At 34.5% G+C, this 27,606-nt stretch overlaps 1 protein-coding gene across 1 annotated transcript in view; it reads left to right on the top strand.

Moving 5' to 3' along the window:
• Positions 1-8,548: 8,548 nt before the first annotated feature.
• The window catches only part of TLL1 (tolloid like 1), a 96,604-nt gene continuing 77,546 nt past the window's right edge, over positions 8,549-27,606 (top strand). Inside the window, exons 1-3 of the mRNA XM_090290161.1 lie at positions 8,549-8,767; positions 12,871-12,976; positions 26,608-26,718. Of these exons, the coding sequence (XP_090146287.1) occupies positions 8,549-8,767; positions 12,871-12,976; positions 26,608-26,718 (436 nt within the window). The remainder of the gene's footprint in view (positions 8,768-12,870; positions 12,977-26,607; positions 26,719-27,606) is intronic.

Raw genomic sequence — 27,606 nt, 5'->3', positions numbered from 1 at the left:
CTGCTGTTCTGTTTTCTTCATGCTCCAAGATGCCTTTATCCATCATTTATCATTGTTTCTTGGCCTACTCACTGGAAAACCTAAGAAACATTATATATTTTTAAAGCTACAATACCTGATGAGTTTATTCAAATACTGCCAATTCAAATTTTGGATATTTGGGTTTTTACTCAATCCCTTCATTTCACTTTGGTTCCCAAAGACACAGAGGATATTAGACTATTCCATAATTATTGCACTGTGACATCCAACATTCTCTGAATAACAATAATAGGACTGTTAATCACCAGTTTTGATTACTGAAAACAATAAAACAACATGTATTTGCACAGGATACATCTATTAACCTCCTTTTTTCTTTTTCTTTTTTCTTTTGTCACATTGTAGTCATAGCATACAGTAGCATACAGTATTTGATTCCTTCTAACTTTCATTTCTCTTTATTCTGCAAGTAAACTACTTATTTAATGTTTCACACTAGTTTTTCTGATGATGTCCCTCTAGTCACTTTGCTTGTCTGCAGTTTGCTCTCTAGTAGATTCCTCCGGAAGGGTTAATAGTAACTACATTCTTTGAGTTCTTAACTGTTGATAACAGTTCGTATCCTTTCTATTGGGAGTCAGTTTTGTTGGGTAAAAATCTTTGACTTGTATTTTCATTTTTTTTGAGTATTTTATGCCTGTGGATATTAATTATACAATAGTTTCCTGGAAGATTTTTCTGTATTTCCTCAAAGTTAGCTTTTCTTCTTTGTTTTGCTTTTTTTTTTTTTTTTTTCCAAATTGGATACATTTCTCAGATAGCTGGTACTTCTTAACTGTCCAATCGCATTAAAAGTAATGCTGAAAAGTTTATTGGAAGTTATCTGTGCCTGCTGTGTCTTGCTGGTTTTGGGGACTTTGCTATAGAGTGATTGTATGACGGGTTAGTCTGGTAAGTCCAAAATTATCTGCATGTGTTTCTTGGTGTGATTTGCTACATCCAAAGAAAGAACCAACAGTGTTCTTCTCGATTACAGAAACTCCCAATCTTATAAATTTGGGGCAGAAAAAATGGGCTCTGGGTCTCATTATGGCTTTGTAGAATATCACTCAACACCTTTGTTTTGAATGTCACTCCTCATCCTGAATTTATTCTTTGATTAGTGTCCTTAAATCTGGCATCTTCTTGGTTCAGTTTTCAGTTTTCTCCACAATCTATAGAACTTCTTTCTTCTGGGTAGCTCGACAGATGTGGATGGAGTAAGGTCTGGGGTGTAACTATACTTTAAACAAATTTTCAAGTAACTCACCTGTTTTCAGCCTCACTATACTTGCAGCTGGCTCTCCACACTTGAATCTTTCTAGGGCCCTACAGAGCAAGTTGACTTGTTTTCTCTTTGTTATTTCTGTAACGTTTATCTTTCTTCCATTCTGGTATAGACTTACACTCTGGTGGTGGCCACTTTCTTCCATCTTGCCAAGACATTTAGTATTTTGTTATCTATTTCCTATTTGGATTACAGATGTTTCCTAGTTTCCTTCATGATGATGTCTAAATGCTGCTTTCTTTTTTATTTATTGTTTAGGAGAGATTTTTGAGAGTACAAAAGTATAGGAATATTTTCACACATCCATCTTGAAATAAGAAGTCTACAGCTATATCCTTAAATATCTCAATGGACTTCTTGTACATAAACTGTAGTCTTTTGCAGCATTGGACACAATTAATATACTATTATCTCTAGGATTTATTTTTCTTTAAATTTCTTTACTCTTATTCTCTTAGAGCTTGCTTTCTCTTTTATCTGTTCTTATGGTAACTGTTTTATCAATAGCACCTCTTAAACATGGATCTAATTCAAGGATTTATAATTATCACTCTTCTGTCTTTCCATCAGTTTTCACTCAGACTATCATTGCTAGCTTTAACCAAACTGTAGTTATATATATCCACTTCATTATTGGCATTTTCATTTACATGTTCTGTCCATTTTAATAAAAGTCAAATAATAAATTAAAAAATATCTTTCTTACCAAAGCAGCTTCTCATTTTCGCCTTTCTATTGACAGATACTATAATTTTCCTGTGCAATAGGGCATGACATTTTAGAATTACCTTTAACTGCAGCTTATGTATTTAGTTGAAAATTAAATCAGTCCATTTGGTTCTTACTTTAAAATTGTATGTGATGGCATTCAATGCTTTCTTTCCATTGCTGCTTTTTGAATCCAATTTGTGCTATTTTTCTTTTATTTTAGTAAGAGATAAATATCACACATTTGTATAGCTAAGGAAATCTGATTGCAGATTCCATCACACTGATATAAGTTGAAATTCTTAAGAACTGTACAAAATAGCTGTCTCTGTACACACAACATATCTATATCTCTCTCTATATGTGTGTGTGTACATATATACACACACTATGTATATGTATTTGTATATGTGCACATACACATACATACATATACCAGGCATAAAAATAATCAAAGAGATTGGTAGTTTGGTGGTGGATAAATTAGTTGTATGGAGAAAAGTTTATTTCTTAATTTGTTTAAGAGAATAAGATTTCTCATTAATATGCAAATGTGCAAAGTAGAAATTGTTCCAAGCAAAATACCATGAGATTTTTTGCTCTCTTATGTATTTCTTTCTGTGTTATTAGGAAAGACATGATATGAATATGTGAACTATTACTTATTTTATATCACCTATTTTAGTAAAAAGCAGAATGCACATGGCCAACACTTGTTACCTAATTTCCCAACTGAGTACAGTATTGTATAGGACCAGACTGGCTTACATTTTGTAAGCATTCACCATTTATTGGATTATTTCTTCCTGGTATTTTATACCCTGCCAGTTAACTGGAAATGTTATACATTAACGTAATTCTTTCTCTTAGAATTGCTTATTTTACTTATTCTGCACACAGAATAACTCAGAATTCAACATGATTTTGTTATACCAGAGATTTCATGATTACATCATATAGATCGGAGAATAAGATACATATTTTTTGTTTCTCAGAGCTTTATAATTGGGTCAGGGATAACCTAATTACAAAAACGGCTGTCTTCGTACTTCAATTTGAAAAATATGGTGTATTTATTTGTTATTTTGTTGTACTGTCTACTTCTGACTGTAAACATTTGCTGAATTAGACTCTGCTATTATGATAATTCAATGAAGGATTCTACTCTTTATTTACTAGTTTATAAAAGAGAGTCTGGAGAAGGGTCATTCCTTTGAGGTCTTACCGAATATCTTGAACCTGTTCTAATGATGAGGCAAGAATTAAATTTTAGGAAGAAAGCAGAGGTAAATTGATGACAAGGAATTGTTTGAAAGCATAAAGAGAACCTCTTCCATGAACGAATGAAACAAAAGTGCAAATCATTACAGCATAGCTTACAATTTATGAGGATGGAAATGAGAGCAAGGTGTTTGATGAATGATGAGGCTAAGACATGTTTTAATTATTTATTGTTGCTGAAATTTAGCAATTGATCTAAGTTAGCATTGCAGCTTAACAGATTCCTGGGATTTTTATAGCCCAGTGCCAACATGAAAATGTATTTAAGTTTGAAGTACATCCATTTGAAAGGAGAACTTAAAATTAAGTTAAAAATAGGAAATAATTGTCCAAACTATTTCCACATATACAGAATAAATACTGTAACCAATAGCTGATGATTATTAGCTTTCATTTCCTTTCCTTTCCTTTTTCTCCTCCCCTTTCTTTCTTCTTTCCGTCCTTTTTCCATTTCTTCCTATATTTTCCTTTTTTTTTTTACTTTTTATTTTCTAGGTCATGAAACATAATTATTGTATTCAGGCTCTTTTCCTGTTTCTTAGTTTGCCCTCTTTCCTTGTCACTTTTGAATTTTTTTTATTTTTTATTTTGGGAGTTCTTAAGTAAAAATGCGGAAAACCAATATTTGTTATTTGAATTGTGTTGTTGCATATATGTAGAATCAATAGCTTTCAGGTTCCTCTGAACTGAGTTTAGGTCTTGGCTAAGACACTTACTAGCTTTATAATCTGGACCCAGCTAGTTGTCTTCTCAGAGAATAATAGCAAATATTTGAATATTATTGTGTTCCAATCATTCTTTTAAGTTTTGGTTATTAACCCATCTATTCCTTACAGAAACTATAAGTATTATTAACCCATTTTACAGATGATAAGGAAATGGGAACACAGAGGGAAAACTAAGTCACTTTCCTGAATTTCTTCATCAGGAATATCTGATAATATCTTTCCCAGGTTAATTTTTGGCCATTTCTTTCCACAAGACTTACGTTCCCAACAACTCCATTATTTGGAGTTGCTGAAATATATATCTGTGTGCCTTTGTAATGTACTTTCCTGCAAGGTTTTTTCCACCTCCCTTCCAGTTTCTTTTTTCTGGCTAACTCTTCATCTTCCTCCAAGACTCACTTCAAATCCTAGCATCACTTCTAGCAGAAAGCCTTCCTTTTCTGTCCACATGTGGTTGAGTTAAATAAATGTGCTGAGCTCCCGTGGCATTCTTTATGCTTTATCTTTTCTCTTTGCATTATAGTTATTGCTTTATTTGTCTATCTTTGTGATCAGACTGAGGCAAAAACTATGTCCCCTCTTTCTATTACTAGAATCTAGCTGAGTACATTTCAGTGTAGAGTAGAAACTGTGGGAAGTAAATATATAATTTTTAAATTATAAGTTGTATAATTTGGACAGGTTACTTCTCTTAGGTTTGTTTCTTTAGTTGTACAAAGAGTTCAAAACTATTTCCATCCTCATAGGATAATTGTGAGAACTGAGATAATATATATGGTAAGTGCATACATGTCATGAGAAATTTACTCAAGGAATGAGAACTCTTGTGATCATTGTAAGTGTCCTAGATTATTCACACACGTAAGCTTTCTTAGAACACCAAACCATGTAATATATTACTAGTCCTGGATCTTCTTGAGCACCATATCTTTCCATGTCAGAAAGATATTTTCTCTGATGGGGCACACTATTGCATTTAACGGTTGGAAATAGCAGAGAAAATATCTTCAATCATTAAAATGAATAGGACTTTAAAGTTCCCTTTATTCTTCTTTAAATTTTCAATATTTATCTGGGTACTTTAAACCAAAATTAATTGCCCTGCAGTATTAACTCTATTATTCATTTGCTATACTCGGCATATAAGAAAGGATTGCTTGCTCATGTAAATAGAATAACTGCTTAAATGGGCTTTTCTTCTTTCCGATCTAATTATTTAATATTTTAAAAGCTTATCTTCAAAACCATACATTTTAAGCTTTCAAGAAGAAAAATGTTAATTTTCTTTAAAACCTCCTTGATTAAAAAAAGAACTTTATTAGTTGTATACACTATAATGTCAGCTTTACTTATACTTTTAGAAATCTTAGCTTTGGAAGCTCCAAATTTTAAAAGATCATAAGACCCTCTCTCTGTAGTATTTTAATTTTCTGTTTCTTTTGGATATTCCTAACATGATTTTTAAAAGAATAGATTACATGCATGTAACAGAGAAAACTTTCTTTAAAAGAAAACTGCTCCTCTCCTTAAAGTTGAACCTTTAAAATACTCATGCCAGGAAGTATTAAGTAAACCATGAATCTGAGCTCTTACTGTGGTTATTTGGAAATTGTTTCCTATAGCCTTCCTAAGCCACGGAAAATGTGAAGCAAAATATTTATTACTTGCCTCATCATTTAAAGCCATAGTAAGGCAAAGCCATGGAAAAGAAAATGCATGCACTGTATAAATAAAGCTTCTAAAGTAGATTGGAGTTATTTCTTAATTTTTGACTTTTTGCTGTGTATTTTATTGGAAATGGGCATTCATAGCTCTTTCTTTTATTGCTGCTGCATATGCACAATATATATTGGCTTCTGCCCATCATAATATTATTGAGTTTAGCTATTCCACCTTCCTTATAGGGATTGACTTCTTTATGCTCACGTGTATATATTTTTAGTAGTTTAAAATAAAGTCTTGTTTCAAGTTTTATGGACTCAGCTATTTGAGAATAAGCTGTCTTCAGATACAACTTCATAATAAAAGGATAAAATGCCCCTTGGAAGACATTCAGTGTCTGGAGGTGCTCTTATTATTGGCGATCTCAATGATTGATTGTAAGCTATATTTTATGGAGATATGTTTTAAAATGCACTACATTAAAATTATTTTTGTACATCAAATTGTGTCATTTATTGCTTAAACAACTCAAAAAGCTATCCAAAGTACTTAATAAAAAGCCAAATTTCTCATCTGGTCTCTCAAGACCCTGTCTGACTGGACTTTTATCTGCTCTCCAAGGTTATTGCAGGCCCTTCTCTTCTTATTAAAAATGCCCCAGCCTCCATGGCCGTATTTCAGCTCTTCTAACACAGGACACTTTCTGGACTCAGGGCCATTGCACATGCTTTTCCCTTTGCTTTGACTACTCTTGGCTTACTTACTTAGTGGACTCATTCCCATCATTCAGACTTCAATTTAAATATTAACTTCTCAGAGAAGCCTTCTTCATCAGCCCCCAACCACCCCCCCCATGTTATCTGTCATAACATTATTTATTTACTTGCTTGTATATATGTTACATTTTGTTTCCCTTTCTATTGTTTGTCTTCTCTGTCATAAATGGTAGACCTCGAGGACCTGGGATTTATCTTTATTGTTTAACAGGAGTCCCTGTATCCAACACCATGATTAGCACAGTATCAGCACTCAGCAGTGTAAAACAAATCACGAGGGAATGATTAAGAATATATTCAGTTACACAAAGAGAACAGATTATGCAAAGTTCCTGAGGCCAGAAGGAGCTTGATATGTTGCTGAAATTAAAGGAAGACCAGTGTGGCAAGAGCGTAACGGGTGGCAAGATGAAAAAGTCTGAATTTAAATGAGTTTAGGTTCACTGCTTTTGGACACTGGGTGGGATGTGGGAAAGAGTCACCGGGAAAATGCATTAGGAGGCTTGTGCAGCATATAGAGGAGAGGCAGTGATTTGGACTCCAGCAGTGGTAGTAGAGTGGCTAAAAAAAAGATGGTAGGAATTGAGAGAAGATAATGTTGATGCATTAGAAAACAACTGAAAAAACATATGAAGTCTACATAAAAAACTATGTAAGAGATAGTCAAAAAGCCAAGATGAAATTCAAATAGAATTCTAAAAAAGAAAAAAGATTCAAAAGAAGGGCAGGGAAGGAAAATCAGAGGAAGACAGGTGTGGTGAACAGATTCTAAAGCTAGCCCCACAGGATTCCTGTCCACAGATTACTCACTCAGACACTAATCCAAGTATTGCTGTGAGGGGGATTTGTAGATGGGATTTGGGTTACTAGAAAGTTGATCTCAAAATGAGATTATCCCAGATCATTCAGGTGAGCCCACCTTAATCACATCAGCTCTTGAAAGCAGAAGGCAGAAGAGTCAGTCAGATGGAGCAGAAGAAGTCAGAGTGATTGCAAGTGTGAGAAGAATGTGTGAGCAACAATTCACTTGCTATTGCTGGAGGTTCATGGTGAAGAGGAATAGATGTGGCTTTGAGGAGTGCAAAGAGGTTCCCAAGGACAAGGGGCCCTCAGGGGCCTCTGCTGCATGGCCCCAAGGAAATGAATTCTGCCAGCACCTTGGATGAGCTTGGAAGCTGATCCTTCATGTCCCCCCTAGGAAGAAGTACCACCCTGCTGGCAGCTCAGTTTCAGCCCTGTGACACTCTAGGCCCAGCAACTGGCTGGCCACACTGCACCTGGGCTTCTGACTCTTAGCAACCATGAGTTAAACTGCATTGTGTTAAGCCACAGGATTGTTCATAATTTGTCATGGCAGCTGTAAAAGTCAGGACAGACTTTTGTACCTGGAAGTAGGGAGCTTCTGGAATAAATACATAAATCGGTAGAAATGACTTTGGAATCAGGCTGTGGGCAGAGGCTGGAAGGATTTTGAGGACCATGATAGACAAAGCCTAGAACATGACGTTAGTAGCATATGGACATTAAGGCTGCTTCTGGTGAGCACTTAGAAGGGCCTGAGGGACATGCTATGGGAAACTGGAGGAACAGTGGTCATTGCTAAATAGTGGAGAGCACTTGGCAAAATTGTGTCCTGTGGTCATGTTAGAAGCAGATATTGTAAGTGATGGGCTGGGATATTTACTTGAGATTTCCAAGCAAAATGCATAATATTATCAGATGACTGGAAGGATCCGAACTGTATATAATTTATTATAACCTGTGAGGAGTAAGGGTGAACTCTCTTTCAAACAGATTCAACAAGTCTAAAGATGTAACACGAAGGTCAAAGTAAAACGTTAAAAGCCGCTGTTGTCTTGTCAAGGCATAGTGCTGTAAGTATTAGGTTTGGCATCCCGATTACCAGAGTGTCGTGCCGAAAGGTTGAGTGACTTCTACATTTTGACACTTAACCATGACTTTGGGTAATATAAGGCCAAGCGCGGGAGGCAGGTCCAGATGAGTGTGTATAGTATTCGTCCTTTGCTATTTATTGTCATTGCTCAGGTTCTCGCCCAACCTGCAGTATTTAGGGACGGCGAGGTATGCCAGATGGACAGCCTGTGCTCCTCACATACTTTGCCCCCCCCAAGCTTCCCTTCTCTATCTGGAGTCTGGTTAACGGTGCCAATGCTGCAGCGCCAGGAGCGAAGTTCTACCTGCCTCTCTACGGCTGTGCTCTCTCCCTGGAGCATCTATTTATATATCGCATCACGCTGCAGCACCCAGCTGGTTCTGTTGTTGTTCCACTTCCAACTGCACTGGTATTTATTCGTCATTAAAAAAACGCCTTTGAGATAGGTCATCCATTTGTTCTTTGTCTTTTTTTTTTTTTTTTTTTTTGATACAAAATTTCACTCAGTTTAGTCAAGGACACAATGCCACTTACACACTTATGTTTATTTAACAGTAGACCATAATTTCCCTTAAATATCTTTTTGGAACTGTATTAGGGAGAACTGTTTCTGAATTGAGATGTGAATGCTATCCTTTTTCCATGGAAATAAACTCCCTTGCAGAATCCTTAGGAGGTTCTAGACCTAAGAAGGGATTCCCTGGCAGAATGTCTTGTAATAATTAGAGTATTTCCTCATAGTATTATTATTATTTTTTTTTTTTGCAGTGATCTTTGTTATCAAACATGGGTGCTCAGCTAATGTATTTATTTCCAACTTTACTCTGGTGGCGAGAAATTTTAAATTGGTTACTACATTATGGTTTTTACTTTTAAACTCAAATTTATCTTACATCTTATTTGGATCTTTATGGCGTTAATTCTTCAGATAATTTCTGGATTCTTTCGAGTATTAACTGATTGGATTTGTATTATAAGGCTGTTGCAAAGGACCACATAACATTACCCAATGACAATAGAGGACACCAAAGGCTGTGGAGAGGGGAGGGTCTCAATACGTCTTTGAGTGAGATTGACCATAACTAGATGAGTGCAATCATCAGAATACATATATACTTGAGAGGAATAGTAAATCCACTTAGAAGGATCAAGTGGGTTGGAAGATTTTTAAGGGTCTGGAAAATATTGGGAGACTCATAAAAAGGTAAATGGAACAAATTAGGACTATACGCCTTGTCAGAGTGCTGAGGATGGAACAGGACACAGTCAAGCACAGTATGATGTGATAAAAAAGGAAGAAGTCTGAGACTAGGTTTTTAAGATGCACTATTACAAGGACTGTTAAATGAGCATATATTTGGATTACTTTCTTCTCATGATTGTCTTATTACTATTTTATGTTGGTCATATGTCACATTTTCTTTTTTTTTTTTTTGTCAGGGTAAGTGGGGAAATTACATTCTCCTTAGAGCTTAGGGAAATTGCATTTTGATTCATTTTAAAAATTTTATAGTGAAGATTGAAGAATAATAAATAAGATAATCCAGGTGAAAGAAAAATGCATAATATTATTGGATGACTGGACAGATCACGATTGTCTGTAATTCAGCATAGACTATGAAGAGTTAGGGTGAAATCTCAACGCATGAGAGTCTCTATTTACACCCGGTAGGAGAGGATGAGTGTCCACGGGGATTGCTCTGAGGTTTACAGGTCATTGTGGCTGTGCATTCAGCATGAAAACAGATGAAGTGAAAACGTGTGGTTGGGAGAAATGGAAGGAACAGCAGTCCAGCAGAATGTTATTAAGTATCACTGATTACTGAAATAACATGTGTTAAACAATATCTTTGTCAAATTGTATTGTCATTAACACCTAATAAGAAACATCCATGCACTAGACAGTGTGCCAGAATCACAAGATTTTAAGCTGAATATGGCAGAGTCCCATTAAGATTTTACAACCCAGTGGGGAAACATCTTACCATATACATCAAAATTAATTAAGTGCTATAAAAGAAAGGTACTATAAAAGTAATTATAGTTAAATATTGCAGTCTATTCAATGGTCCAGGTTTGAATCTGTTCGGCAGTTTGTTGGCTGAATTTCTCTAAGACTCAATTTCATCATCAGTTTAAAAAAAATCTGTGGTTAATTACTGGACTCCCATGGAAGTTATTGCATATTAATACCTGTGCCATAATAACTAGTGTTTGTGACACACAGTTATGAGAATAATTATGAATAAAATGTTATGAGGGCAACATGACAATATACAGGGTATAGGCCATCAAAACTCTCTCTTTGTGTCTGAGTGTGTCTGTGTGTTCCTTGGGCACAAGGCATGATGTACCCGGGAGCCCTGACTTGAAAGTTGTCACACAGAGTTAGGCCTCAGTCCTGGCCTTGATGCTGGTTAGTTTTGACTGATGATTCTCTAAGCCTCTTATTTTTAGCCTCCTTATCTGTTGTAATTTCTACCTCAAAGGGTTGTGCTGTGGTTATTAAGAGACTCTCTAAATCAAATATAAATAAATCCACTTATCTCAATTACCGTTGCATAATTTGGGGCATATATATTTTTCATTTTGAATATGTGAAAACTGTGTTGATCAATGTTCCCTAGTTGTTTCTGTTCAGATCACTGAGATTTCTAAAATTGCATTTTTACTTTGTCTATGACTTAGATTCAATGTTAAAATAACCAAAGTAGTATAAATATAGCTGTATCTTATTGGGATTGTATATTGACTCAGAAGAGACTTAATATCTTTCCTGATAGAAATGTTTGGGTTATTTTGATGAGGTTATGTTCGCCTTTAAGAAACTCTACATATTAAAACCTTTTACAAAAAAATTATCAACACCCATTTACTCTGAAGTCCTATTTAGAGCTTTTTAACCATGGAGAGCGAGATTTGAATCTTGAAGTAAATGAAGTACTCCAACATGCAGTATACCTCTGCATCCCCAAAACTTGTGTTAATTGGGCCCCTTATTCCTTGGAATTTCAACCAGAGTCTTATTGATTCTTATCATAGGATTTTTAATAAGCTTACTTATCAGTTTTACTGATCCACTTCATATTGAATCTGAGACCTAGATTCAATAGGACCGAGCAAAGCTTTTGGAAGTTAAGTATACTGATAGCTAGAAAAGTGACCCCATATACAACCACGGCAGGACGTAGTAACCTTAATGCCAACACAGATGTCTGTTCTTGCAGATTCCAATCATCTGTGTTCATAGTGCCTACTATGAGTCAGTCACTGAGAAAGAATGTCAGCTATTCACTCTCCATGAAGGGAGACATGTGTATTATATTTTTATTATGTTGCCATCTAAGAGTTTGATGTGAATGTTCACTTGCCCGGGATACTAAGAAGCATTACAGTATTTAGAGTGACAGCACGAAAGAGTGAATCTTAAAAGGTACAAGAATGAGAGGAGAGGGAGCAACAGCAAAGAGTTTGAATGGAGATAAAGAAGGAGAACAACATCTGTGGTCATGGGACAATGACAAGACGAGCAAAGGAGGAAGCCACACTTTGAGGGCTGAAGGGTTCTCAAGTCTAAGGCTTATAAACATCACCCCGGCGCCTAGTTAAAATGCAGATTTACGGGCTCTATCTTCAGAGAACATATTCCAATTCAAATGGGTGTCATCCATGGCTTACACTTTGAGAAACAGTACCAGGGAAGCTGGGGCCATTGGCTGAAGGTTTTGTGCAGAAGAGTAATGTTAACAGTGTTCCAGAAAGATTAACCTAGGGGAGTGGCATGTCAGCGGCCAGTATGAAAGCTACTAATTCGTTCATCTAGAAGGGGATGAGAGCCTGGCCTGGCATGCTGACGGAAACGTTAGGGAAGGCCGCAGAGTTACTGGTGGTGTGTGGGGGGCGGAGTCAACAGAACGTGATGATTCACACTCAATATGGGACAGCCGAGGGAGAGGGCAATGACAAGGTTAACATACAGAGATGTCACTGGGAAGGAAAGCACTTTTAAAGGCGATGAATAGACCGTTTGTTGGGTTTCTCCTTTATTTGACTGTAATTAGTCTGGTTTCTATTTAAGGTTTATTCATGAATTAATATAACTTCATGATAGTACGCTTGGATTTGAATTTCACCCCTTACCAAAACTTAAACAAGTTTGTTTACCTCACTGAATTTTAGATTTTTTACTCTATGAAGAGTGCTAGATCTACCCCACAGAGTTATTATGAAAAATAAGTGTAGGCATAGCACTTTTTGTATCCCTTTTCTAAGTTGTATACATCAGAGAAAAGCTATCCATGAATGCTTTACTTGTTTTTGGTTGCAGAATTCTGTTTGCAGAACAAGAATTTTAATTTGTACATATTGACTTTTCTTTCACAACATGGGACTTGTAAACAAGAAGTATATATCTAAATCTCTGAGGTTATTGTGACTGTGTTTGAAGAACTATTACATTTCTCACCATTGTATACTGTATATAAGACCTCATGCACTTCTAACCGCTTCTAGGCGAGAGGATTTCAAAGTACACTTTTTCCGTGCCCAGTTCCAATTCTCAATGCTTACCTCAAGTGCCAGTTCATCAGTTCTCGGCTTCATAACATAGAAGAAGCAAGTAATGGTGAAAAACACTACTTTTCACTGCTCTTTAGGGAAGCGGTTACCAATTTCAAGCGCAGAGCATACTCTTTTGGGCTGTTATGAGAGGACCATGTTTGCCACGATAATTAAATACGTGATGAAATGAATGTAGAGGGATTGGCTCTCTCCTGGAGAGAAATCTAAGCCAATTTAGTTAGCCACATTGATGGCTTAAAAGGGGAAGATAATGAGGGTTTTTTTTTTTTTTTTTTTTGACAATAGTTTTTTAAGAAAAAGATTCCAACTGTAAAGTTTTCAGCCAAAATGTCTTTTTTTTTTTTCCTAACATGAGCTGGGAAATGTTACAGTTCATCTCTTAAAAGTCAACTTTTTTTCTCCATATGATTGTAGCCATAGGATGATGAGCTACACAGGGCTTGGAGATACCTTGGGTCGGAGAAATGTGCATTGTGGTTTGGGAAAGCTACTTTCATTGCTGCCCGGGTGGTGAAAGGAAGGATCTAAATGTGTATGAGAACCTGGAAGTGTTTTGAGCTTGGCAAAATTAAATTTCACATTGAGATGTTTTATGTTTAACAAAACTCAAAACATATTTTGAGAATTGCTTTGTCCCTTAAGTTTATACCTCTGAGTATTTAAAGCAATATTTTGATTTCTGGTTCATATCTAATATTTTATGAGAGATCTCTGATAACCATGGGACCTTCTTCTTTGAACATGGAAATTCTGTTTTGCCAACATTAAATTTCCTCCCAGTCCTGAAAGCCTGAGTTCTGTTTGAAATTTTAATTTGTGTCTCGATGATTGCCTAGATATTCTCAGTCACTCCCAGTATGTTTATGTTTAATTATATTGAAATGCTTAATTAGTCTGTCTTATAATTGGATATGTAGTTTTACCTGTATTATATCATGTTTCAGTGGACATTCATTTAGAAGGAGATCAGGACCCTAAGCCATTTTGGTCAAGATTGTCTATAACTTTTATTTGGTAGACTTAGAGTGCATAACATTGTAAGTATTTATATATACACACATTTTTATAATGCTGCATATATGTTGAATATATTCAAGCAGGTTCCAAATTCAGCCATTCTGTCTGTAAGCCAAGTTCTGAGAAAAATATATTGAAAATCTCCTTGAATGGATACAAGTATGATAGCAGAGAGTGTCATAAATTAGCTGTTTTTCTTTTTATTTTAGAAATAAACTAACAAGTGACTCACGGTCTGCTTTTCTCTTCCTATCATAGACGTGTGGCATTCTTGAGGTTATGAAAATAAACTATAGAGCACAAGCTCAGAGTTATTCATCACTGTACTTAGAAGGGCTTTTTCATATTAAAATGTTGAAAACATTAACTGATCTTTGAAGATTCTTGTTTTGTATATTTTATTATCACTAGGGCACATTCTCATCATATAAAGTTTATGAGAAGTTGTTATTCCAAGCTAGGGTTTTACTCTGTGTAATATATGTATAATTTTACAGGAATCTACAGTTCCCACACAGATTTTCATTCTGCGTAACTCTAAGGGAATTCATTAACATGAAATACACCAGCTAAGAAAGGTTCTGAATGTCTTGCTACTTTATAAGATGTAAACATTGACCTTTTAATGAGTATTCTAAGGTCACAGAAGATGACTTCTTTGAATAAAAGTTAAATTCAGAAATTGTTGGTCTCTGCTTTTGCTTATGAATATTTATAATTAATCAGATAATTTATATATTTATTCACTACTTTCGTGCTTAGAGATGCTCTATTCTAGAAGTGCCATACTGTAAACATTGTTGTTTCTTTAAGAAACCTTCTTTTCTTTAATTTCTAAATGTCCAAAAGAAGGAACACAAACACACATTCACAGTGGCTTTGGAAATAATTCAATGGGAATGCCTGACAATGAACTATACAGAACAGAAATATGATTAAATACAATATTCTTAAGCAGGAGAATTCTCTGAGACCTTTAAAGTATATTAGAGGTTATCAAGTCTCCCTGCCATCCAGCTGTATGAGACAGGAGCATTTTTTTATGCTCCCAAGAAAGCTTTCTGGCTTTCGCCTGCAGTTTGTAATTACTGATGAATTGTTTTCTTTTGTTAGCACTTAACAGGCACCATTGAGTTTAGCATTAAGCCACTTTATTTGCTGTCTTGAGAGTTACTGTTTTCCCTATATTGCACAAAACCTGATACATCACACCAAGATGCCTCCTTATAATCTATTGTCACCAGTGAACAATGATATTGTTAGTTTATGCCAGAGGCTATTTGTGTTCCACCTACAACCAATGATGAGGTCCTCATTGGCAGCCCCAAGCCCCATATCTAAAACCTCATTTTAGTGCCTAGTTATGTGTACCAATATTGGCACCAACCATCACAGGTTGGTTTACTCAAGAAACAGACTCTGTGATGGAGGTTTGCATGTGGGGCTTATTAAGGGTAATTATTGGGATCACCATTTATGAAAGGGAAGGAAGCAGAATTGGACAGAGGAAGATATTGGGCTATAATGTAGTCTCAGTAAAGATCTCATACAGGTCTTGAACTCTGATACCAGGATAACCCATCAGAGATGTCACAAGTTGGGTTGAGGGGGCTATATCCTTATGCACCCTTCTCTACCAGGCATTGGGTACTTAAGGCTGCCTCATCCAAGTGGGTTTGACTATGGATGAGGCAGCTTTTCAGCAAGAGGGCTGATAGCTGAAGTCTTTCAGTCAACAACCGTTCCGGCAACTGGGAATAAATTCTTCAAGAGGTGGAATCTGGTCAGCATTTAGAGAATCCTCTAAAAACACTGTAGAAAAGGCTGTAGTAGTGGTACCCCACCCCTGTCCCTCTTCATATTTATATGGGTAGTGGAAACAGAAAACTTCTACACTACTGTATAGAAAAAAAGTCTACCCTTAAATACAATACCATGCACAGACACATTTACAAATAATTTCTGTCAGTTATTTAAGGAATAAATAGTCCTATTCACAGACACAAGTGACTAGAAAAGAAATAATGTTTGCCAACTCATTTTGTGAGATTACTGTAACTTTGATAATCATTCTAAAGCTAGACAGTGGAAATAACAGAAAAATAATATGGTCCAACCTCTTTTTATAAATTAAAATGCTAAAATCCAAAATAGGAACATGGAAGGATTCTTTGAGCTGATAAAGCCAAAATCCTTTAAAAGAATAGTTAGTGGTAAAATATGAGAAGGCTTCCTTTTAATAGTTGTAAGTCAGATATTCCTGTTATCAGTGTTTATTTTCAATATTACATAAGTATGAAACTAAATATCTTTAAAACAATGATGTTTTTATATAAATTTTTAGTCATGAAATTATAATTAAGATCTCAAAAGGATTTTCCTTGTAGCTTGACAGTGTGCTATAAGATTCATATTGAAAATCATATTGCTAAGAACAACTGAGAAAATTCTGAAAACTTAGATAGGGGGTTAATTCTATTATATATAAAGATTCTTCATAAAGAGCAGGGTATTGAACACTCATATACCAATAAAATACAACGGAGGGCCTAAGGACATGACATGGATGACAGAGTTGGTTGGTGTTTGGAAAAAGTATGGCCATTCTTCATGTGGGACTGGTAGAGTTACTTTTTTATGTATAAGAGATATTCAATTTTTACCTATCACAAAAAAAAGTAGTTCAATATAGACTAAAGATATACATGTGAAAAGTAGATTTTTGAATTTAAGGATATAGAAGAAACTATTTTTATGCCCTCAGAGAAAGAGCTTCTGCTTAAATATGTCTCAAAATCACAAAATATAAAGGAAAAGGGTTATAAAATTTATTGTGCTAAAATTAAATGCATTTATATAAATTGAGTACATTTAATAAATTACACTCACTATAAATGAGGAACTACTCTAATGAAAAGAAAGTAGTATCCAGATTATATAAGACACACCTATAATCAATAAACATAGGAAAAACCTTCTAAAGAAAATCCCTTCTAAAATGGGAACAGACCATTCACAAAAGTGGATGACTTCCAGTCTCACTAGTTATTAGGCAAGGTGTTCTGTAAAATCTATTTCCTTTCATGGTGCTTGCAAAGCAGATGAGTTGATTTCCTAGCATCCTCCAGTGGTGCTCTTTCTTCTTCTTCTTTTTTTTTTTTTTAGTGTTATTAGGGAACTAATAGATTTACATGTATTTGATGATGTGTTTCAACCCAATTATTCATTATCCTTATCTATGCTCAGATTGTCTTCGTTTTGGCCAGTGGAAGCTTATTCAATTGCTCCTGAATCCTTTAACACAACGCTTTAATCTTTTGTCACTTCATTGCTTTCTGGCATTATATCCCAGGCTCATCTTATTCATTTCCTACCTCAGACTTGGATCAGTCATTTTTTTCAAAGAACTCTGATTTCTTTACTGGGAAATTTTCTTGGATGCTAGTGGTCTTTATTGCCACGGTGTTGGCCATTCATTTTTTCTCAAGGCTTTCTTATTGGTCTGAGCTAGGAGATATATGTTTATATTATTTTTATTATATTAAATTTATCAATTTATGTTATTATTTATCATTATTTACTGAATTTCTATTCTGAGCCTGATATTATGCTAGGAACTAAGAATTCAGTTTATTTTGTTCTTTAGATTTCACATGTATGTGAAACCATATGATATTTGCCTTTCTCTGACTTATTTCACATAGCACAATACCTCTAGTTCCATCTGCATTGTTGACAATGGTAAAATTTCATTCTTTTTTATGGCTGAGTAATATTTTATTGTGTATATATATATATATATATACCACAAGTTGTTTATCTACTCGTCTATTGATGGGCATGTGGGTTGCTTCCATATCTTGGCTATTGTAAATAATGCTATAGGGAACTTGGAGGTGCATACAAGCTCTATATCTTCCAGATTAGTGTTTTGGGTTTCTTCAATTATATAACCAGAAGTGGAATTGTGGGGTCATAAGATAGTTTTTTTATTTGTCTGTTTCTTTTTCGAGGAAACTCCATAGTGTTTTCCATAGGTGCCACACCAATTTGCATTCCCACCAAGAGTGCATAAGGGTTCTCTTTTCTCCACATCCTTGCCAGCACTTGTTGCTTGTTGATTTATTGATGATAGCCATTCTGACAGCTGTGAGATGATATCTGATTGTGATTTTAATTGGCAATTCTCAGATGATTAGTGACATTGAGCATGTTTTTATATGTCTATTGACCATCTGCATGCCCTCTTTGGAGAAGTGCCTATTCAGGTATTCTGCATAGTTTTTAATTGGACAGTTCCATTTTTCAGTAAAGTATATTATGTCTATTTGCCATTTTTCAATAAAGTATATTATGTCTATTTGCCAGTGTAGGTAACATCCTTGTTTCTGTGAATCTAAAAAGAAGATTCCCATAAGAGACCTTTTTGTAGTTGAGTCACCAGCATGACCTCAAATAGAAGTTTTTAGTCAGGCAGTGCTTCCAACTTAGTATCTAACTTTAACAAATGACCTATAATCAGTGATAATAAACTGCTATATCAAGTAAAGGGTAGATATTAAATACAATAGGCAGTAAGGAATAGTTAGCTTTTAAAAGGTAAATTCTATCAGCAGGTTAGTGGTATGAATAAATATCCTAGAATTTTCTAAGGCTTAAAGGGGATAATGGTGTTGAGGGTGCTTTGTTAATATTAAGCACCACATATTTGATATTAGTATAGCTTACTGACATTTTATGGAACTTTAAAAGTAAAAGTTTAAAATGCTGAAAATAATATTGACTAGGGATATGTCACAGATGTTTCAATTTTTTGCTTGTTTTGGTATGAATAAAGTTTCTTTTAATTATCTTCCCAATTGTTTATGGTTTCTGAGGCTATGAGGAGAAGAAATAGAAATCAGTATGTGAAGTCAAGTTTTTAGAATGTCAGTTCATTTTTAAATTTTATAAAGTTTATTTCACTGAGGACATGCTGTTTTGTGGGTTGTACAGTGGGAGATACTAACCAAAGTAAAAGGTCTCCAGTCTTTGATGGGGGCCCAAGAGGAAATCTTTTACAATGATGAATAATAACCAGAAAGGTTGGAAGGCAACATTTTCTTTCTTAACCTGTCATAACTATAGACCAAGGGAAACTGGACAAAAGTATTAAAAAAGATTCTTCTGTTTGTGTGAAGCAGAGACAAGCCAAGGGGGAAAAATATAGCTGGAATACAGAAAATAGTAAATATGCATGAACAGTTTTACTTCCAGGAAGACATCAAGATTTACTCCAAGAGCTAGTGTCAATATTTAGAAAAAAACAAACTTAATGTAAAAAGAAATATCAGAGTTGACTTCTACACTGGCCACAGATGTAAACAATAGGGGAAGGAAAAAAATAAGTGTTGGCTCTGTCGTTACAAGATGTATGACGTGGGAAATGTACATAAAACAAATTTGCTAGTGGTTGTGAATCTAGTATATTCATTATCTGTGCAGTATAAGAAAGGCGGTTTGAAAAAACTTATGAACTACAATATTTCATTTAATTAAAGTTAGTGACAGAAATTACTAGGCTGAACAAAAGTTTTAAAATATTTATACATTTTTTGATCAAAGTTTTTTTTTCTGTCAATGTTTTCTCTTTTGAAACAAAGAGTTCGGAATGAATATTTGTGGTATGGGTGATATTCTAAAAATGTTCTAAGAAATCCTGTCCACAGGCATTGTGGGCTATAAATGCAGATTGATATGGTATTTCAATGGATCTTTTGTTATGGGAAAATTTTTGTTTTCTGACTTAAAAAGAAAGATATGTTTATTTGAAAATTTAACATTTAATCATATTCATAATGTAAAATTGCTTTTGAAGCAAAAAAATATTTCAGAAGACAACTTGCTGCTTGTGTTCTGTATTCAGAATCTATTGATCAATCTAGGTTAATCTTGAAACTTGTTAAAAGCATGAAAAGTGACTTTCTTATCAAATGCCTCCCTGTTCTGGAGGACTATGGAGTATATGTATATTTATTTGTTTTGTATTTCAGATTCAACATTTGCTTTTGTATTGAGATTGTATTTTATTTCTTGTTTAGGAAATATTTGAAGAAAACTACATTTAACTCTAGCGGCAGTTTTGTGTTCTTTGAAGAGACCTCTAAATTTGGAGTACGTTTGAACAGTTTATTTGTTTCTTTATTTTAATAACCAGTGATCCAAACAGGATCTACCTTTTTATGTTGCACCATACCTTCTCGCTCCAAAAAAGTCTCTTTTGGTAGATAAATGCATCTGTTTAAAAGTAGCTAAATAAGAGTAATGTTACTCAGTGCCTTTCAACTTGGTTTATGAAGGAAAGATGAGTAACACATTTTATTTCACATCATTTGTGGTTAACTACATACATACTTTTTAATGTAGTTTGGTTGATTTTGTTCATTTTATGTGATAGAATATGGCAGAAGTGAATATGCAGATCTTAAAAACATTCCTATTTAATATTTAAATAAAACATCACATGGGATGCTTTCTTAATGAACAACCACTAAAATAATTAGACTGCAAATACTTTTTTATTATTAGAAATTTAAGAAAGAAATATTCCAGATGAAAAACATTCTTATCCTTATTTTTTGGAAGAGTATTTCTGAGAGTCTGTATAACAGTATATCTTATTTATTTTTGTATTGTTTCAAGAGCTTTTAAAATTTTAGATCATTGTTTCCCACAGTTGAAACTTAAATTAAATTTCACATGTGTCATCTTGGGGGAAAAATTGTTCTGCACATATGAAATGCTACCAGAAGATTGTTTTCTCTTTTAAAAAAGTAGTGTAACATTGTCTCCAAAGTGTATATATTAGAAATTTGCCAAAGCTTACTTTTCCTTGGGAATTTGCTTAGAGGTTGTCAATCATGTAAAAATAGTTGACTTTTGAGCCTTCCTGTTGCCCTTGTCTGAGGGAATTTTCACTTGGCCCTTACTGGAGGCTAGAGCAGGCCTTCACATGACATCCTTCTTCCTCCCTAAGTCCAATACCAATAAAAGAAGAAAGATTAAGCTCTATATGGATAAAGTGTAACAGGAAAGCGCTCTTGGCTATTGTTGAATCTTTGAGCTATCTCTCCAAATCCCATAAAAGAACTGATCTGTTAGTTTAGCCATGTATTTTCTGAGCATATCACTGTGGGGTTTAGAGAAAGGGGACACATTTTCTATAACTATACTTAATACATACTACTGAAATATAAAAGAAAGGCAGCTGCCTTTTAACTGTTTTTAGTAAAAAGTATACAACAGTAATCTACTCTAGATTCAAAGAATTTGAAGTACTCCCTTTTGGAATGGTTGAATATCTAGTATTTTGGGTATTAAGGTAAATTTGTGAAGTATGTAGCAAGCCTAACCTTTTTTTTTTGCTATACACAACTTATACTCCATTCCATGGTATTTTCTCCTGTACATTTTTTGTGTGTGCCTCAGAACAAATATTGAGGACTTAACTGTATGTCAAGCCATATGGTAGTGAGGGTTTAATAACAGCAACACATGCCCCTTGTGGTCAGTGTTTTGAAACTTAGATTGAGGAGTCATATGATTGAGAACACAATCAGAAATCTTGTGTGTTGCCTTATTATAGAGAGAAGTGTAAGCAGGACATGGAAGCAGATGAGATGCCTAATGGTTAGTTGGGAACACAGGGTTGCTGGGAGGGATTCCTCTAGGTAATGCCTGAGGAGACTCTCATCCACTTATCTATCAGAGTGTGCTCTCAAGTATTGCAGGAACCAGCATCAGATCTCTTAGCATTAATTCAAGTAAATGGAGTCATCATCTTGAGGGTATTCAGTTTGCAAGTATTTTCTCCTGAGTGGACTGAAAGACTTTGCTTGTGGCAAGAGTAGTGGTTCTTTACTTTGTGTGATCTTCCAGTAACCTCTCCTCTGCAAAAGATGTGGTGACTGTGTTTATAAACTCATACATATAAACTCATACAAACTTTGAGGAAATCACAGACTTGAAGCCCTCATGAAGCAGGTCCCTAGACCACAACTTCAAAACTGGAAGTGAGTGGGATAGACATGATTTAAAGTTTGACAAACCCACTGCCAGCATTGTACTCAACGGGCAAAAAACTACAAGCACCCCCCTTATAAAGAGCAGGAGCAAGACAGGGATGTCTGCTTTCATCTCTCTTATTCAACATTGTACTAGGATCCTAGGCACAGCAGTCAGACAAGAGGAAGAAATTAAAGGCATCCAAATTGGAAAGGAAGAAGTAAAACTTTCATTATTTGCAGATGACATGATACTGTACATAGAAAAGACTGAAGATTCCACCAAGAAACTACTAGAACTGACAAATGAATTCAGCAAAGTAGCAAGATACAAAAGTAATATCCAGAAATCAGTTGCATTTTTATATGCCAATAACAGACTAACAGAAAGGGAAATTAAGAAAACAATGCCATTCATACTTGCTACAAAAAGAATAAAATACCTTGGAATAAATCTAACCAAGGATGTAAAAGACCTGTACTCAGAAAATTAGAAGACACTGAAGAAGTAGAAGAGACAAATAAATGGAAGCACATACCATACTCATGGATAAGTAACATCATTAAAATATCCATGCTACCCAAAGCAACCTATAGATTCAATGCAGTTTCTATCAAGATTTCAATGATGTATTTCACAGAACTAGAACAAATATTTCAAAATTCATATGGAACCAAAAAGGCCCCACATAGCAACAGCTATCCTGAGAAAGAAGAACAAAATTGAAGGAATCACACTACCTAATAGGAAATTATACTGTTAGGCCATAGTAATCAAAACAGCATGATACTGACATAAAAACAGACACATAGGTCAATGGAACGGAATAGGCAGCCCAGGAATAAATCCACACCTTTATAATTAATTAATATTTGACAGAGGAAGCAAGTACATACAATGGGCTAAAGATAGTTTATTCAATAAGTGGTGTTTGGGAAAATTGGACAGATACATGCAGAAAAATGAAACTAGACTACCTTCTTACATCACACAAAAGAACAAACTCAAAATGGATCAAAGACTTAAGTATTAGACCTAAAATCATAAAAATCTTAGAAGAAAACATAGGCAGCAAAATCTCAGACATTGCTCATAGCAATATTGTATTGGATATATCTCCCCAGGCAAGGAAACAAAAGAAAAAGTGAACAAATGGGACTACATCAAACTAAAAAGTTTTTGCACAGCAAAGAAAATCATCAACAAAATAAAAAGACAACCCACAAAATGGGAGAATGTATCCATCTATATATCTGATAAGGGGTTAGTATCCAAAATTTATAAAGAACTTACAAAACTCAACACCAATAAACAACCCAATTAAATAAAGGATAAAGAATCTGAATAGACACTTTTCCAGAGAGGACATACAGATGGCTGATAGACATGAAAAGATGCTCAACATCACTAATCATCAGAGAATTACAAATTAAAACCACAGTGAGATACCACCTCACACCTGTCAGAATGACTATAATCAGTAATTCACTTCTGCAAATATATCCAAAGGAACCCAAAACACTAATTAAAAAGAACATAAGAACCTCTATGTTCACTGCAGCATTATTTACAATCCCCAAGATAGGGAAGCAGCCCAAGTGTCCATCAGTAGATGAGTGGATAAAACAACTATGGGACATTTACACAATGGAATACTACTCGGCCATAAAAAGAAAAAAATTTTACCCTTTGTGATAGTATGGATGGACATGGAGAACATTATGCTAAGTGAATTCAGCCAGTCAGAGAAAGACAAATACCATACAGAATCTAATGAACAATTTGAACTAACAAGGAAAATGGATATAGACTCATAGATGGAGAGCAGAATGGCAGCTAGTCTTTGTGGGGAGGTGAGGGGATGGAGGGATTGTGAAAAAATGAAAAAGGGCTCACGGACATTGACAACAGTGTGGTGAGTGCTGGGGGGGGAGGGGCATATAAGGGGATTAAATGGTAATGAAAAAATACAATAAAGATTAAATAAAACAATAAAGTTAGGGTGTAGGGGATCACAACCTTGGATTGTTTATTTTCACCATACACTTATATAAAATATGTTTACTGTGTCTCCTATAATAAAAGAATTCTGTCCTTCTTGGTCTCCAATGAAATATTTTTGAGTAGTATGATGAATGCAAAATAGCCTTCAGGAGGAAAATGGAACCTGTGGTTTTCCATGTAGTTTAACAATCGTTCCTGACATTTTATTTTGACCTATTGGTTAGCCCCCAGCCCATTTTTGACCATAGGAATCCAAGCGGAATTCCAGATAGGAAATATTCTGAATGCACTTGAGCATTTCCCTAGTGTTGTCATATGGCCATTGCTTACATCGCTTTCAGTTCTGCTATCACTAACCTCAGATCACCATGTTAAATGGGACTGATGCGTGATAATTCATAGTTTTAAACTGTTTCTCTCTAGTTTTGTTTTTTTGATGAAAAATAAAAAATAGAATGAAAAACAAAAAACTCCAAAGTGCACTTGAGAGTTACAGATATTTCAGAGCAGAAGTAACAAATGTATGTTAGATTATAATGCAAATTCTAAATCCATATTAATGTAAATTGTCATGATCCAATGTGTTATACCAATGCACAAGTAAAATATTTTAACACGCAGAAATAACGCACTTTGATTTAACTAGAAGGATGAATTAAGGATACCTTCAAATGTGTGAAATATAAAGGAAGAAACTGTGCATTTTAAACTATGTGATAGGTTGAAAATTCTAAGATGTCTATTTTCTTCTATTGATAATGTTAAGATTTAAAGATATATAAGACTTTTTATCAAGTCTACAGTTTACACATAAGTGAATTGGCTTAGTCACTCACTCCTACTTGTTCTCAAAGAAATACTTGGTTTTCTCCTGAAGCAGTTCATGGCATATTCAGAACCAATGAGCTATTCTGAAGCTATTAGATAAGAAAAAAAAAAGTAATAAATTAAAAAATGGGCTTAGGTACTCCAGAATAGTTTTGTCTCTTCTTAAGAATCATCTGGCCTCGTGCCTTTTCTTCTCCCCAAAAGTAATGTTTTTGCTTCTGTGAAGTGTTGTATCCTTGGATTGCTGTTCTGTGTTTGATATAATCCATCAAGACATGAATCCTATTGCATATGAAAAGTCATTACAAGAAAATAAAAATCTAAAACATATTTGAGTTTTATTTTACCGTATTTTATTTTATTAAATGTAGTACTGACAAATTGTGTTTTGTTTGGTTGAGTGCCTCAGCTTCCAAGTCAACCAGCTGATTAAGGGAGTAAAAGTTTTTTCTTGCAGGAAAAAAACACTACTAAGTTGATTACAATGATAATTACTTGTAATGATGGGGGCTTGTTAAAAATGTACAATTTGAGGCCTCTTTCCAGACCTACTAAATCAGAACCTGCATTTTAACTAGGTCCACTGTGATTCCTTTGTCAGTTAATGCTAGAGAAGTATAGCCTGGGTGTCTCTAGCCTCCTCCAGGCACTAAGAAAGGAAGGGCCAGGCTGAGTCACTGCCGGTTAGTACCCACAACTGTTTGCATAATAAGTACATATCATGGAAGATTTAAATAATTAGCAAGCTTGGATTTACCTGCAAGTATGGTAAAATCTTGAAAGACAAAAAGGCAATGTAAAATTTACTTTTATGGAAACTAACAAGCTTTTTATATAATTGCTAAATATTTTATTTAGGCAGTCCATCTATTTCTTGGGATGTCTGGCTTTAGGGGCAGTGGAGCTCTGAATGTTTCTGTTGCATGTATGTGAAGCTGGTGAGAATCTGGATTCAATTTTAGTTATCAAGACCAACCTCTTAACCAGTGCTATAAACTGTTTTACAGACTTTTCATTACTTGTTTCTATGATAGTAAAAGGTAGGAAGCATCTCTTTTCTTGTACAGATGGCCATTCTGTTGACATTAGGGCGGAAGAGAGGGGTTATTGAGAGAAATCTAACTCCAATAAAATTTTTCGGTATATTGAACTGATAACCTACAGTGAGCTAATGTTTATTTTCTTCCTTTCTGGATTTATACATAAATCTAACCTCTTCTTATCTCGTGACAGTTTTTTATGAGGGAACTAAACTGAATAAATAATTTGATGTGATAAACTTTTGATCAAAGCCCAAAGCATTGTTGAGCTTTCAGGATTTGAGTTGAAATTTCATTAAATTATCTAATTTTAGTAATTTTTGTAGCTAAAATTCATAAATATTAAGGTTTGAATCCAGTAAAGGACAAAGATTTGAAAAGCATGGATTTTGTCACTTCCTAAATTTTTCATGTATTTTCCTACTCTTGGTTTTGCAGAACAAAAATCTAAAGCAAGTTTTTAAAAAGGACATTTGTAAACCTGTATCAGGAAGCAAATATCCTAGCACTTTCAAGGCATTTGCCAATGTTTTACTGTCTTGTGATTAATTTATTCCTTTTCTTAAGTTGTCTGTTTCCTAAAGTTATTATATTTTCATGTCTGGTAGTATAAGGGATTGATTAGTTTTGGACTCAAAGAGGCCATTTTTTTTGTTATGCTAGTTTTCTAATGAGCCTTATTTGCATTTATTTGCTTTTAAATATTTCACATTTTAATTGAACTTTTCTTTTTTAGCTGTGTTTTGGGGTGATATTGCCTTAGATGATGAAGACTTAAATATCTTTCAAATTGATAGGACAATTGACCTTACACAGAACCTCTTTGGAAAAATTGGGCATACCACAGGTATGGTTGACTATTCCATTTAATTTGCATTCATTTCAAAGAAAATATACTCTTGAAATACTAACTACTTTCTGGATCATTTTTAATATCTCTCTGATCAACTTTGATTTCCTAGACACAAATGAGCCTATTTAGAAATTTAAGGTTCGTTCATAGTTTTTATTTTATTAAGTTATTTAACCAACAGGTTGTGATGTTTACTATGTACCAGGCCTGGTTTAAATGTGGAAATATTAACTCTTTGAATGATCATAGCAACCCCAAGAGGGCTGATACTAAGATAATTGTGACTTCCAAATGAGAAGATCAAGACTTAGAAGGTTATAGAGTTTGATTATCGTCACATAACCAGGAAGTATCTGAGTCAGGACCAAAAGTCAATTCTGAGGAAGGCCAAATTTCATATTCTGGAGCATTATACTCTGTTACCTCCCATTTGCAGTTGCAAATATTGAGTTGCAAAATGTAAATTATTCATAGAGTAATTATATACAAACTTATTAGGAAAAAATCATCTATTTATATAACTTTTATGAAAACCCAAAAGACAATTTCATTTATAGTTGTTCGACATGTTTGAATTGTGTCTGTTTAAGACTTGTAATATTTAAAAGGCTGTTTGGGTTCTCATTTTAAAATATTTTTATTAAAATTGCAAAATTCTTTATATTAACTTGATATGATTTTTATTCTGTATTATATTTTGGAGAAAATTACAACATTAAAAATTCTTTTGGTATCTATAACTAAGAAATTTATTCAGTGTTGTGCTTTTTGATCTCACTGAAACTCCCCTTATACTCAATACTGTCTTTATTTCTTCTATTCTATGGAAAATATAATATATAATTTGCTTGTGGCATCTAGCAGACAAAAATTAGACTTAAG

This window comes from Furipterus horrens, unplaced genomic scaffold (assembly GCF_987537825.1).
Source record: "Furipterus horrens unplaced genomic scaffold, mFurHor1.1.pri manual_scaffold_10, whole genome shotgun sequence".
NCBI classification, from domain to species: domain Eukaryota; kingdom Metazoa; phylum Chordata; class Mammalia; order Chiroptera; family Furipteridae; genus Furipterus; species Furipterus horrens.
Note: the sequence above shows the minus strand (reverse complement) of the source record. Positions and strands in the feature narration are given on the sequence as shown.